At 36.6% G+C, this 14,526-nt stretch overlaps 1 protein-coding gene across 39 annotated transcripts in view; it reads right to left on the bottom strand.

The window, feature by feature from the left end:
• Positions 1-14,526, bottom strand: part of LOC101711305 (calcium/calmodulin-dependent protein kinase type II subunit delta) — a 342,306-nt gene that overhangs the window by 34,639 nt on the left and 293,141 nt on the right. For 27 of the 39 annotated variants that reach the window (XM_087199289.1, XM_087199257.1, XM_087199272.1 and 24 more), the window contains 5 exons: positions 9,051-9,145; positions 5,757-5,879; positions 4,949-5,032; positions 3,748-3,790; positions 415-452 (listed from right to left, as the gene is read on the bottom strand). In XM_087199289.1, coding sequence (XP_087055415.1) covers positions 415-452; positions 3,748-3,790; positions 4,949-5,032; positions 5,757-5,879; positions 9,051-9,145 — 383 coding nt within the window. The remainder of the gene's footprint in view (positions 1-414; positions 453-3,747; positions 3,791-4,948; positions 5,033-5,756; positions 5,880-9,050; positions 9,146-14,526) is intronic. The other 12 variants (XM_087199261.1, XM_087199275.1, XM_087199288.1 and 9 more) reach the window with 1 other exon arrangement.

The raw sequence follows: 14,526 nt of genomic DNA, 5'->3' as shown, positions 1-14,526 counted from the left end.
GACCCACTGAGGTTTTTTCCCAGACTATAAGGCACTTTGGTGGCCTGCAAGTACACATCATAATTTTTGGGAAAGGACTTGGTTTTCATGGATTTTTCAGATCACCATGACAGTTCAAAACTGTAGTAAAGCAGTGAGGATTTAGACATCCAGTTTATAGTGGAATTCCATATATAAATATTAATTTTTCAAGGTTATTTAATATATAATCAAATTGAAAAGGTACAGCTTTTCTTAGTATACTCGTATATATTATTCATCTTTGTGTGATGAATTATTTCACATTTCAACCTGCATCTTTTATAAAGAATTATAAAAATACAAGGTGCAAAGATATGGGGCTTGAATTTAACATTTTACAATTATGCAGCATTTGAAAGTCAGATATGGTTTAAGAACACTCACTTAACTTACCTTTACTCCATCTGGTTTCTTCAACAAACTCTTTGCTGCTGCAAAATGAAAGTAAAATCAGTTTAGTGAGTCACTCACTGAAACCCATAGGTAGGCAACATAACTACTGTCTCTTTGACCATCTGTGCTGAGTTATAGATAACATACGCCAAGTTATCAAGGTCACACTGATGAGCGTGAGCTTATAAGACTCTGAAATACAGTATCACTTTTCTGGTTTTGCCACAAACAAATTTGAACTATTCTTATGTAGTTCATTGCATAAAATTGCATACTTTGCCAGTTGGGTTACTGAACTTTATTTCACTGTTGGTTGTGAAAAGGATACTGGAACTTTAACTGGACTATCTTTTTGTAATCCAGAAAGTTATTTTTAGTCTTGAGACATCAGCTGACAAATAGGACCGCATGTTCATTCACACCACAAGTCCATGGTGATGTCAGTTCCTCCCCTGAAGCCCCTCTCTCTAGAGGTTGAAAACTCATTTGTAAAAATTTTCTCTGGCTAAATAAAATCTTCTGTATATTTTTGAAATCAGACAGTTTCCATTTTTCAAAAAACAGAATATTAATAATTGTGTTGAAAACAAAATGGTATATTATTGACCTAGAGCAAATTTTTTAAATGCATAGCATATGACCTTTAAAAATGGCATTACACATCATTTGAACTTCAAAATCAGAATACAAAGGCTTCTTAAAAATCTTTAAATTAAAAAACTAAAGGGCCAGGGATTTAGCTCAGTGGCGCCGCTGCCTGCCTCACAGGTCCTGTCTTGCAGTCCTGAGTTCAATCCCAGGTACCAAAAAAAACCCCTAAAAAATCACAAAATTTGAACCAAAATATAAAACAAAATAAAACCTTTAAATCAGGAAACTCTTAAAGTGTTATATGTACCTTTATTTTTTGTAGGGAGGGAGTTTGTCATGTTTGAGTATATTAAAAGGTGAAGTCATCCTTTTAAAAAGTATACTTATGAATAGGTACAAAGGCAGTAAATAAATGTAACCATCAATGACTATTAGTATATCAGGTGTAGGGCCAGGGATTTAGCTTAGTGGTTCCAGCACCTGCCTTGTAAGCACAAGGCCCCGAGTTCAATCCCCGGTACCAAAAAAAAAAACCAAAACAAAACAAAACCTCACAGTATATTAGGTGTAGAACATTCATGAATATGTAGGACAAAGTATGCACTTCCATTTAGTGTTGATCAGGTCTCATATTTAAGTACATCAGCACAGAACTTGACATCTCTGGTGGAAATACTTAGGTATCATAAAACTCCATGAGCATGTAATTTCCTAATATCCTTTAGATTTGGGACGTTATCTTGATTGTCGCTTTGATATAATTTAAAATTTCTTTAAAGATATAAAATTGTTAGTTTTATTTAGTCTTTAGCAACAATAGCAATTTATAATCAATTGTGTGTGTTAAGAAATAGTTGCTTTTGCTAATCTTGGCAAATACTGTTAGCCTGGTGCTGAACAGCAATATGAAGCACATTCTGCGACAGTTAAGAGCATAGAAAGCGAACTCAGAATAACTGGGGTTGCAACAGCAAGCAAAGAGAAGACAACAATTTAGGGTAAGCAGCAATTTGGCCCGGGAGATGCAGAAATAGCCCTTTTTATTACTGTTCACCTTACCTCACAAGAAATACATTCCACACACAGGGAGAAAAGAAACAAATAAAAACAACTTTATAACCATATACTTATGGACAGATTACGTTTAAAAGCATGTTTGGCAATGAAATAAGATGAGTCAAATGCTCAAAACTAAAATGCAATATAAGTACACGATGTCACTGACTAAGGTTATTCATTTGTTTGTGAAGCGATGAATTTAAAAAGTTTGCTTTTCATGCTAAGACATTCAGAAATGATGTAAAATCTACATATTAGTCATGAGTTCTTAAGTTTATGGGATGATGGAAGGAAAATGTGAGGTAACTGAAAATCTTCCATATATAGGTATAAACATTAATTAATAAAGGCCCAATTTATGTCTTAAGAGTATATTTAATACCTTAACATAACACACAATTTTATTTCTGGAGTTATAAAACAGTTTGCCATTAACAATATAACCTATATATAAATCACCCTACCTTTTAGTGATTTGCTAGTTACTGGGCCATGGTGAAAGACTCATTTTTAAAATATACAGTATTATTAGTTAATACTTAATGAGATGGCATTGAACTCACCCATGTAAATGACATTCACATTAATCAAGTGTCTACAAAACAGGTAACTTGACAAAAGTAGTAAGGACGTTTTATCACATTAAACATATTGGACAAAATACATCAACTGACCAACACAGTCACTTAATTTGCAGCCCTGCTCATTGTACTATTATTGTTGTTGTTGTTGTTGTTATTGTTAAACAGCCTATGGTGTTCATATTATCTCTAAAATGGAAAGGAGGTAAAAAGTGACCATTTAATACAGCTGTAAGTTCTAACTGAAAATTGGTTCATACAATGAATCATCATCTGTTATCACTATACTATTTAGGCTGACAAAATTCAGAATTGAAAAAATAGCTGGATAGACTGATGCTATAGATCATTGGTACTTTGATATAATTTATCCGAGAAGGGAGCTTCAGAACTCAAATATTTTCTGGAAATAATGTATACCTTATATCCATTTTGGAGAGTTACTTTTACAATGAAGAAACTGACTTCTTTGAGCCCGTAACAAACATTTTACCCTGGAATTTGTTTTGAGGAGTGTTTATTATCCTGTGATATACTGTGTGTTAGGTTCTGTGTAAGTTTTTGAGTTACACATCTCTGCAGCTCTAACCATTCTTACAGCATGCCAAGATTCTATTGTGCTTTCAAAAGAACTTGGGCCTAAGAGTAGTGGGTGCCCCAATAAAGGTCTTCCTTTAACCATCTTACTTATTGGAACTCCTGTGAGAATGAGACCAAAAGAACTTACTCATAGTTACTACTTCATGAAATATCAATAAGTTTTAGGTTTGAAATGCTGAGTTTCAAATTGAGGGAACACATAGCCCCACCTCTTCTGCACCTGCTCCGTTTAAGTGGGTATCTGGTCTGGCACCAGCACTGGTACTGGCCAGCACTGCCAAGCCTTGGTGTGAGGTTGCAGTCTGAGGAGGCTCTGTGGGAGACAGTACTTAGGAGAAGAATTAATGGTCGCCAGAGGAGTGGAAAGAATCTGTGACCTATTGTCATCCCTGAACAACAGAACTTTCCTAGTTGGATTTTTTTAATTACAAAAATACAGAAAAAAAAAAAAACTATGAAGGAACTGTACTCAGAACAGGAGCAGAGTTCTTAATATATGTACCTGAAAAATTCCTTGTGGCCAGCATGGTTGTCAAAATGGCACCCTGTCAAAGAAAGAAATAAGAACAAAATCAATCTTGTCTTTGCAAATCTTTGACCTTACAAATACAGTCTTGGATCAGTAATGTTCCCTCAGTTTTCAGTAAGGGGACTTTTGATTATTTCTGTAGTTTGGTTTCCTCAGAGTCCTAGGCCTATGTCTCTCAGGACTTTGGGGTACTCTTCATGTGTGGGCCAGATTCAGGTTCCAAAATTGCACAGCTGTTTTCTACTGCATAGCACGTGCTGCCACATTGACCAGAACTTCAAGTTGCAGGTTGGATTATGATGCATATTCCATTTCTCCAAGACCCAGTAAAAGACTAATAAGAGTACTGAGAATTAAGTCTTTCAGAAGTCTTTTGGTGGAGTTTTTTGGGTCTTCTATGTAGAGTATCATGTCATCAGCTAATAATGACAGTTTAACTTCTTCCTTTCCTATCTTTATTCCTTTTATTTCTTTCTCTTGTCTAATTGCTGTGGCTAATGCTGGGCATCTTCCCAAAAGAATTAAAAGAATCATACCACAGCGATATATGTGCACCCATGTTTATAGCGGTACAGTTGGTAATAGCTAAAGCTTGGAAGCAGCCCAAATGCCCTTCAATTGGAAAATGGATAAAGAAGATGTGGTTTTTTAATAAAATGGAGTACTACTCAGCCATAAAGAACCAGAAACTAGAGATATTTATAGCTAAATGGATTTATAGCACATTGAGGCCATACTTTTAAGTGAAATACACAGGACACACATGTGTAAGTACCAAACAGTTTCTCTGGTGTGAAAAACTAAGTGTAAATAAGGATCAAAATGTATAATTGATAATGTGAAATAGGAAGAAAAGGTCTAAAGGAGTAGGGGAAGTGGGAGAGGTAGGGGAAAGGAAAGAAGGGAAAAAACAAAAAATATGAGAAGGGTGGAGGGGGTGAAGGGAGAGCAGGGGAATGGGGCAAAAATAAGAACCAAGATACATCATATAGAGGTACAAGATCCCAATGATGAATGTAACTGTATTGTATACCTAAAATGTACCAATAAACTTAATGGAAAAATAGAGTACCGAGATATACACATTGAAAAGCTTTTGTTAAAATTCTGAGAACAATGGTTTGCTTTTCACCCTGCCAAATCTACCTCCCCTCAAAAATGTAAACTTTGTTACCTTTAGTTTCCGTCTAGCATTAAATTTCTTCAAGCAATCAACAGTCTCCTGTCTGTGCATCATGGAAGCAACAGTAGAACGTTGCTGGAAGAAAAAAAGAAAAAAGGGGCTTAATTGAGGATATCTGAAACATGCTAAGCATAACAGCATCCTCGACTTCATCAGATCTCTGTATTTCAGCACAAAAGTATGGAAATAATACCACTAATTCCTCTAATTATCTTTACTGCAATAAATCTTTAGTCAAAATTCTATTGAACTACCATTCATTTACTTGACACTATATTTATTGCCCTAACATTTGACACTCACTCTTATAAATTTACTAAAGTTTTTAGATTTCTCCCAAGTTTCCTACTTTTTCTCTTAGTCCTTCTAAAGTATATTCAGACTGTTTGTGGTCAACCATTTATGCTGCTCTACAATGAGCTTTCAAATCTCATAAATGTTTCTAAAGCTGCCTACTGATAAATAATTGAACTTTACTTTTTTTTCTGGGACGCATTCAATCTTAATGTTATTATCCTAACCTCTGCTCATAAGTCTATCAATAATTGATATGGGGAATTCTCATTCCTTGTATTATTATAGATAATATTTACTTAGCAGTCCATGTAGATCACACTTTGCTACACAAAATGATGTTTTTCATCATAATAACATTCACGTCCTTAAATACAATATATCCAAAATGCATTCATTCTGAGTTTCATATTATTTGGAAGAATTACTTTAAATCTATGAAATCAATATTAAAGAAGAGTTTATTTTTCATTCTATGTTGTGTGGTTTTTGAAGGATTACTTACACAGATCCATGGGTGTTTCAGGGCCTCTGAGGCTGTGATACGTTTGGCAGGGTTGATGGTAAGCATTTTGTTGATGAGGTCTTTGGCTTCAGGAGTTACCGTATCCCATTCTGGTGAAGGAAACTTCAAAAATATAAATTTATAAAAAGTTAAAAACTAGATACACTCGGGGTGGGGGATTTAACTCTGGTTCTGCCGCCTGCCTTGCAAGCACAAGGTCCCAAGTTCGATCCCCAGTACCAAAAATAAATAAATAAATACCTTAAAAAGAAAAGAAAAATAAACTAAGAATATTCAGTTCCTCTCAAAATTGCTTTGACCTAAAAATGAATTCTTATTCATTCTTTTCCAAAGTCAACTGCACAACTCAATAAAGGCTGCATGGTTGTCACACATGTTGAAGTCATTATGCTAATGTTCAATATGGGGTTTCACATACTCTTACAACTCATGAGCATAAGAGTAGAGATAATAAAACAGCTTTGATTCTCAGCCAAAACTGATGTATTAATTGTGGCTATTTAGAGTGCTGTAATGAGAAGAAATCTGAGGCTACTAGAAGTTCAACAGGATTTCTTTTTAATATCTAATTACAAATTTCACCAAAGTACATGAAAGTAAGCAACTCCAATGGCTTTCATTAATAATCCATGGTTTCGTTAATAATTATATAATGTGCTACTTATCCTCCCTTTCCCGACATTGTTTTTTGTTGCTAATAATTTAACCTTACTTTCATATAATTAGCATATTTTATAGAAATAATATTCTTCATAAGTTAAGAAATTTATACCTCATTAGTTGCTAAATGATAGAATATCAGGTTCTTTTTCCAATTCAGAAACTTTTATAGATAATCTTGACAAAGCCATTGTCATTTGTCATGTAATTCAGGGAGTCCCTTTTAGTAGTTACAGAATGGGCAGCTTATGAGCCAATGGCAAAGTGAAAGCTGCGAAAAATAACAGTAACTCATTAAGACCTATAATTTTTGCCAGTTTAAGGGATGGCATTTTTTTCATCTTAGTAGTTTAGTTTTGGCAGCTGTAAAACCTTGCTGACTATCCTTTCTGGAGACACACTCATAGCTGTGTCTTAAAGTAGAGCAGGTCTCCCAACAGCAGTAAGGAAAGATGGCCCTTGTCCTCACTTTTCAGAGTTCCAGAAAGGCACCCTCTCCATTTACCCAGCGGTGAGCATAGTGTATCTGCAAGGCTGGGTCAGGGCACAGTGGGTTGAGTTTAGTCTGTGAAAGTGGCAAATATGCAAGCTGTGGCTATGTAATCATGGCTTGGTCCACTTATTCATGAAAAGGAATGATTCAAAATTAAAAGAATACATTTTTAAGTTCTTAATACCTGATAAACACAACTTCCTAATTGGAATATTTTAACAGAAAAACAGACAAGGTTGAGAAACCTAAAAGAGTAGAAACTCGACTTCCGACTTTTCGGTGCCTGGCCACGCCCCACGGAGGGCTGGGAGCAGCGTGGTCCCGCTGGGACTCCGCTCCCTGGAGTTCCGGGCCCCGCATCGGATAAAGGGCTGACTGGGTGTCGGTCCTTGGCTGGACAGTTAAACTAAGTGGACCCGGCTACTGGTTACTAGTGCTCACGAGGCTGGCCCACTTCCAGAGAGGCGCCTGCTGTGGCTCCGCCTGCAGACACTGACCCTATCTATGGTCAAGTCAAACGATCCATCTAAAAAGAAGCGATTCAATTCATATTTTTATGTTTGACAACAATTTTTGTCTCTGCACTCTAACTGAACTTGTACTTAAAAAATAAATCTCTAATTCAGAAAAAAAAAGAAATACGACTTTCTATATCTTCTCCTCTCACTTCCACATTGAGCCTTTAATTTGTGCTCAGAAGGTGAACCCAGTATTGCTTGCTCTTCAGTAACCCAACTTAATAATACATGGAAAGCAGCTCTGCACTTAAATTTCCAGAAAAATGTATAAAGCGAAGCCCAAGAAAGTGGTAAATTGTACTTACAGAAACACAGCTACTAAGGGGCCAGGGATTTAGTTCAGTGGTTCCGCCACTTGCCTCGCAAGCGCAAGGACCGGAGTTCCATCCCCAGTACCAAAAAAAAAAAAAAAAAAAAAAAAAAAAAGAAAAGAAAACAAAAAAGAAACAGCTATGCTCTGTAGAATTGATGTTTTAAGTCAACAATGGACTCAGTACATGACAGTGATTCCTTAACATTGTGACAAAGTTGAAAAATTCCTATTACCTAGTTTGTCTCTGCCCCCATAAAATTGTAGCACAATACACTGATGATGTTTGTGGTGATGCTGGTATAAGTGAATCTACTGCACTGCCGATCATACAAAAGGGTAATACATACAATTATGTACAATGCTCAATACTTGATATTGATATTTAACAACTATGCTACTGGTTTATGCACTTACTCTATTATGTTTTCATTGTTATTTTAGTGTGCGCTCCTTTCATTTCTTAAAAAATATTTACTGTAAAGTAATACGAATCTTTACTGCAACAACAGCCTCATAATCTCATGCTACTGCATCTCTCTATTGTGTCAAGTGTCTGTATTTAGTGATTGATTTATAGCATTAAGGTTCATTTAAGTGTACTCTATGGTGCTTGCACAGTGACAATATCATCTAACAATGCATTTCTTAGAAAGCAATTCTGTTGTTAAGACATAGTTATTTATCTAAAGAGAGAAAATTGTATCAGTGAATACAAAGTTATCAAGAGAAAGTAGGTAAATCCTGTTAAGATTATAGACCTAATTTATTAGTATGTGTGTGTATATACATTTCATTTCAAATATTCTAATTATAAATTAAATTATTATATTTGATACATGGATCATTGCAAAGTATTATTGGTATATAATTAAAAACTACTGTGAGAGACAACTAAGAGTAATCATTTCTGAAGGAGAAATCTTTTAACTTTTATATTTAAAAATACATTAGGGGCAGAGATTTAGCTCAGTGGTGCTGCTGCCTGCCTCAAAAGCCCAAGGTCCTGAGTTTAATTCCCAGTGCCAAACAACAACAACAACAACAAAACATTAAAATCTGAAAATTGTGACAAGTAAATTAAAGTCTTTTCTCAGAGATTTCCAATTCCTTAGAAGCAAATACAAAGTGGACCACATATTTTACATTTCTTTCTCTTTCTCTTTTAGTAAGTGAAAGGCAAAATAAGGAAAACTGCTGAAAATTGTGGTTGAAAGAACAATGAAAAATTTAGCTCTTGGTCAATTAAAACTCAAACCTTTATCTAAGAGACATGAGCATTTATTACATACATCATATGCACCAGCCTTGATTTGCTGGTAGAGTCTGTGTTGGTCCTCGTCCCAGAAGGGAGGATACCCCACCAGTAGAATATACAAAATGACACCTGGAGGAAAGTAGCAGATTAACATAATGTAAGTTATATGGACAACAATAAGTTAAATGTCACTCATCACAATGATACTGTAATAAGTTCCTGTGATCAAGAACTGTGACAATGTGTCATTCCCTACTTGGACCATGAATTGTAAAGAGGCAAGGAACAGCAACACCTAAAGATGAAAATGTCTTGTGATTTTGGGTGACACATTCTTTGACTTCCCAAACTCTTGCTGTATAGGCTTTGTGTCAGTTGTCATGTTAATAACAATCTAACAGGTTATTTATTTCCTCATAGTCTTTCTGCTGGTAATTAAGACATTCTGTTGAGTGATGATGTCCTGATTATACTTACCCAGGGTCCCTGAGTGTGTGGATAACACATAAAAGTATAAGACCCTTTTCTCTTCAGTGGTCTTAAGTTTTCAAAAACAGAATTTTTCAATGACACAGTTAGAACACTGTAACTACACAAGAGTGTAAGAAGAAAATGGACAAAGGAGGATGAAATTGCATATAAAATTCAAAGTAATAAACACACAGTTGTAATGTGATTTGATATCTTTTTCATAAACATGTAATTATAGTCATTGTCCCTTGGTGTTCTCAGGGAATTAGTTCTAGGACAACCCCATGGGTGCCAAAATCTGTGGATCTCAAGTCCCTGATATAAAATTGCACAGTATTTGCATATAAATATGTAATCTTCCCATGTACTTTAAATCATTTCTAGATCACACATAATACCTAATAAAATGCAAATGCTAAGTAAACAGTTGTTATACTGTATTGTCTAGGGACTAATAACAAAGAAAAAAGTCTGTACATGTTTTTTTCAAATAGTTTTGATCCACAGTTGTTTGAGTTCACAGGGCTGACTACTCATAAATTAATTTAATCACCATATGATTTATCTTTTAAATTAAAAAAAATGTATTCACAAGATTGTAACTTCCCTTGAAATTGTATCTGGAATCCAGATGTCTTCTGTTTTCGTACTGTGGTCCTTTGTATCATCAATGTCCCTTTCACTACTTTTTGAATACTTTTATTGACCTGCTTAAGATCCTTAGTTTGTGTTTCCTTAAGCCTGGAAAACCTGAGCCTTAAGGAAGACCAGGACATGTGACTCTCTACTTGGATGTCCTAGGACTCCTTTCTTCCCTTATCAGAGGTGACCTTTCCTTTCTGTATCTCATCTTTGTTGATGAGATCTAGCCCTACTCCTGTCCATCAATCGATATCTTTATGAAAAAGACACTTTTGCAACTAAACTATCTTTGAAATGATGATTTAATTTTTTCTTAAATTCTTTTATTGGTACATTTTAGGTATACAACACAATTACATTTCTCATTGGGAACTTGTACCTTTACATGATGCATCTTGGTTCTTATTTTTTCCCCATTCCTAGCCCTCCCTTCACACCCTCTATCCTTCCCTATGTACAAAGACTTTATTTTCATTTTTCCATTTCTCATCATTTTTCCTTTCCCTTCTTTCCTTTCCCGTTCCCCTCCCACTACCCCTACCCCTTTGGACCTTTTCTTCCTATTTTGCTTTATTGATTATTCATTCTAATCATTGGTACATTTTAGGTATACAATATAATGACATTCTGAAATGATGATTTAACTACCTTAGACTTTTATAGCCTACTGGAGGATGATAACATTCAAAGCAGATTTTTAAAGTCATGTGAATCCTTATCAGAAAGCTAGAGTTTGGTTCTTGAAGGTCCACCAAAGGCCCACATGTCCTCAGGGAGACATTAGTAGCAAGTCATGGAACCCCTAAAAAGTGGTACCTACTAGGAGGTCTTTAGGTAGTTGAGGGTGTGCCCTTGAAGGGGATGGTGGGATCCTGGTCCCTTCCTCTTCCTTTCTTTGCTCCCTGTCCATGAGATGAGTGGTTCTGCTCCACCACCTGCTTTTGTCACTACAGGCCCCAAAGCAATGAACCAACCCACAATGGACTGAACACTCTGAAACTATGGGTCACAATGACTTTATAAGGTGCATATATCAGGTAGTTTGTTACAGTGATGGAAAGCTGACTGATACAGAGTGAAACACTTTCAACAATATTCTTAAATTTAGAAAAACCTACCAAGATTTTTTTGGTACAGAGGACTGAATCCAGGGCCTTTACCACAGAGCTGTATCATCAGCCCTATCAAAGTCTTTAAGTAAAGACAAAACATTATTTTTCCACAATGGAAGTTGTGAGAAAAACAAAACAACATGTAGAAAATTGCAATATATTTGTACTTTACCTCCACTATAGAAATACATTATTTCCATCTTTCACTGAATTATATTCAATGTGCATTTACTTAAATTTATTCTTATATCATTTTAACTATCTGATATAACAGATCCAACAAATGACAAAGATGATCTGTCATGATGATGATGATGAACGTTTCTATTTTCCCAGAACGTGAGTAGGAAAAAATAATGCTGCATCTAAGCAGTTTTAGTCCTTCCCTGTGGATAAAGGGGTAAAGAAAAAACATTCGCTTTGAGATGCCAAGAGTCATCATTGAATCTGCACAGTTTCCCAATAAACATCTGGCGTTAGACTGTTAGAAAATGCCTCTGACAGTTCCCCTTCCTCTGACATGACACAAATCTCCTGAGTCATCTTGTACTTGTTCCGACCCATACTTGGAACAGGCTGCTAATGCAAGACGTTCTAGTTCCTTTCAGTGATCAATAGTGTGTAGAGGGTAAGGCTGGGTACGTACATGCACTATGCAGAAACTACAGATCTCTTCAACAAATAAATTAAGAAATACGATACACAGGACAGAGAGGGAGAGGGGTAGAAACTATAAATAAAAAGAAACTTAGGGGAGAACACGCCGAATCAGCCTGCTGCAGACAGGCAGGTCTGTGCATGCCCTACTGAGGTCCCGAGTCACACAGAACATGCTGAATCAGCCCACTGCACACAGGAAGGTCTGTGCACACCCTACCGAGGTCCTGAGTCACATGGAAGACACCGAATCACCCTGCTGCAGACAGCAGCTACCTGGTTCCACACTACAAAGATGCAGAGGATACCAGACCACCAGACCAAGGTACTGAGTCCCGCTGTTCCTGGCCCAGAGGTAGGGGCTTCTGAGCCTTCGTCCCACTGCTCCTGGTCCAGAGGAAGGGGCTTCCCAGCCACCATCCCTCCCGCTGCTCCCAGCCCACAGGAAAGGGCTTTTGGGTCACCATCCCTACTGCTGCTTGCAGCCCTTGGCCCACCTCACCCAGCTCAGAGGAGGTAATCCGTGAAGGCACTAACAGCCCCCTGCCCCAGTCGAAATGAGAAAACACATAAATAAGTCTCAAAACCAGACTTCCAGATCACCTACAGCAATGCCATAGGGAAATGAAATGGAACACTCTGATACTCAACCACCTGGACCCACTGAATTGGCAACAAAAGGGGATCTGGAAAAAATGAAATCAGAAATAATTTCTCAGATAACAGGAGAAATTGTGCCCCTAGTGTAAGACATGATTAATAAATCTAGAGAGGAGCTGAGGAACATGATGGAATCCCAACATAAGAAACAAATGGAATCCATAAAACAGATGCAAATAGATTTCCAGGACATGAAAAACTCCACTGAAAGTCTACACAGCAGAATGAGCCAATGTGAGGACAGAATTTCAGATATAGAAGATAAGATTGCAATTAGTGACCAGGAAAAGAAAAATTGCTTCAAAATTATAAGGGAACATGAGAAATCAATCCAGCAGCTGCTAGATGATGCAAAGAAGAATAACATAAGACTGATTGGGCTCAATGAAGAAACAGGAGAGAGTGCAGATGACATAAAAAAATCTCTTCACAGAAATAATGGCAGAAAACTTCCCAAGCAGGGGAAAAGAGCTTGACATACAGGTAAATGAGGCATATAGGACTCCAAATAGCCTTGATCAAAAAAAATCTACCCATAGGCATATAATTGTTAAGATTCCAGAAACACAACAGAAGAACAAAGTTCTCCAAGCACTCAGAGAAAAGAAACAAATCACATACAAAGGAAAGCCCATCAGAATCACAGCAGACTTCTCAACACAAACCATCAAGGCAAGAAGAGCTTGGAGTGACATATTCCAAGCCCTAAAAGAAAACAGCCTCCAACCCAGATTGATGTACCCTGCAAAACTATCTTTCAAAATGGATGGAGAAATAAGATACTTTCATGACAAAGAGCACCTTAGGAACTTCGTGAATACAAAACCAGCACTCCAAAGAATTTTACACAATAGCCTAGGAACAGACATTGAGGATCACAACCCCAGGAAGCAAAGCAGAATGAACCCATCTGGCATGACAAGAAATTAACTGTAAAGGGGGAGAACCCAACAAAAAGAAAAAGTCATGGCAATGAAAAGTCAATATGTTTCAGTTATAACCATCAATGTTAATGGTCTCAATTCACCAATCAAAAGAAATAGACTGGCAGAATGGGTCAAGAAGCAAATTCCAACAATATGCTGCATACAAGAAACATACTTAATTCAAAAGGAAACTCACAGACTGAAAGTTAAAGGGTGGAAAACAATACTCCATGTGACAGGAACCTGAAAAAAAGCAGGAGTAGCTATCCTCTTGGAAGATCAAGTAGATTTCAAACCAACACTGATTAAGAGAGATGAAGAAGGACACTACATCCTTGTAAAGGGGAGAATCCAAGAGGAAGAGATGACAATCATAAATATCTATGCACCAAACACTAGTGCACCCAACTATATAAAACAAATACTAATGGACATGAAAAGTCATATATGCACTAATACAATTGTAGTGGGGGACCTCAACACCCCACTGTCACAAATAGATAGATCAACTAGACTAAAAATAAGTAATGAAATACTAGAACTCAATCGAACTCTTGAACAAATGAACTTAACAGATGTTTACAGAATCTTCCACCCCACAAAATCAGAATACACATTCTTCTCACCTGCACATGGGTCATTCTCCAAAATAGACCACATACTCACACATAGAACATGTTTAAGTAAGTGCAAAGGAATTGAAGTTATCCCCTGTACATTATCAGACCATAGTGCGATGAAATTGGAGATCCACAGCAAAAGAAACTCAAAAAATTTCATAAACACGTGGAAATTGAACAACACACTTCTGAATAACCAATGGGTCACAGAGGAAATTAAAGAAGAAATCAGACAGTTCCTTCAATTAAATGACAATGACAATACAACATATCGGCATCTATGGGACACAATGAAAGCAGTCTTACGAGGGAAATTCATAGCACTGAATACGCATATTAGGAAAATAGAACAAGCCCAATTAAACAACCTGATGCTGCACCTCAAGCTTCTAGAAAAAGAAGAGCAGGACAACCCCAAAGCT

The sequence above is a fragment of the Heterocephalus glaber genome, unplaced genomic scaffold (assembly GCF_053883595.1).
Source record: "Heterocephalus glaber isolate CG9 unplaced genomic scaffold, H.glaber_assembly_v1.0 deba00001690, whole genome shotgun sequence".
NCBI classification, from domain to species: Eukaryota; Metazoa; Chordata; class Mammalia; order Rodentia; family Bathyergidae; genus Heterocephalus; species Heterocephalus glaber.
This window is presented reverse-complemented; position numbering and strand designations above follow the sequence as displayed.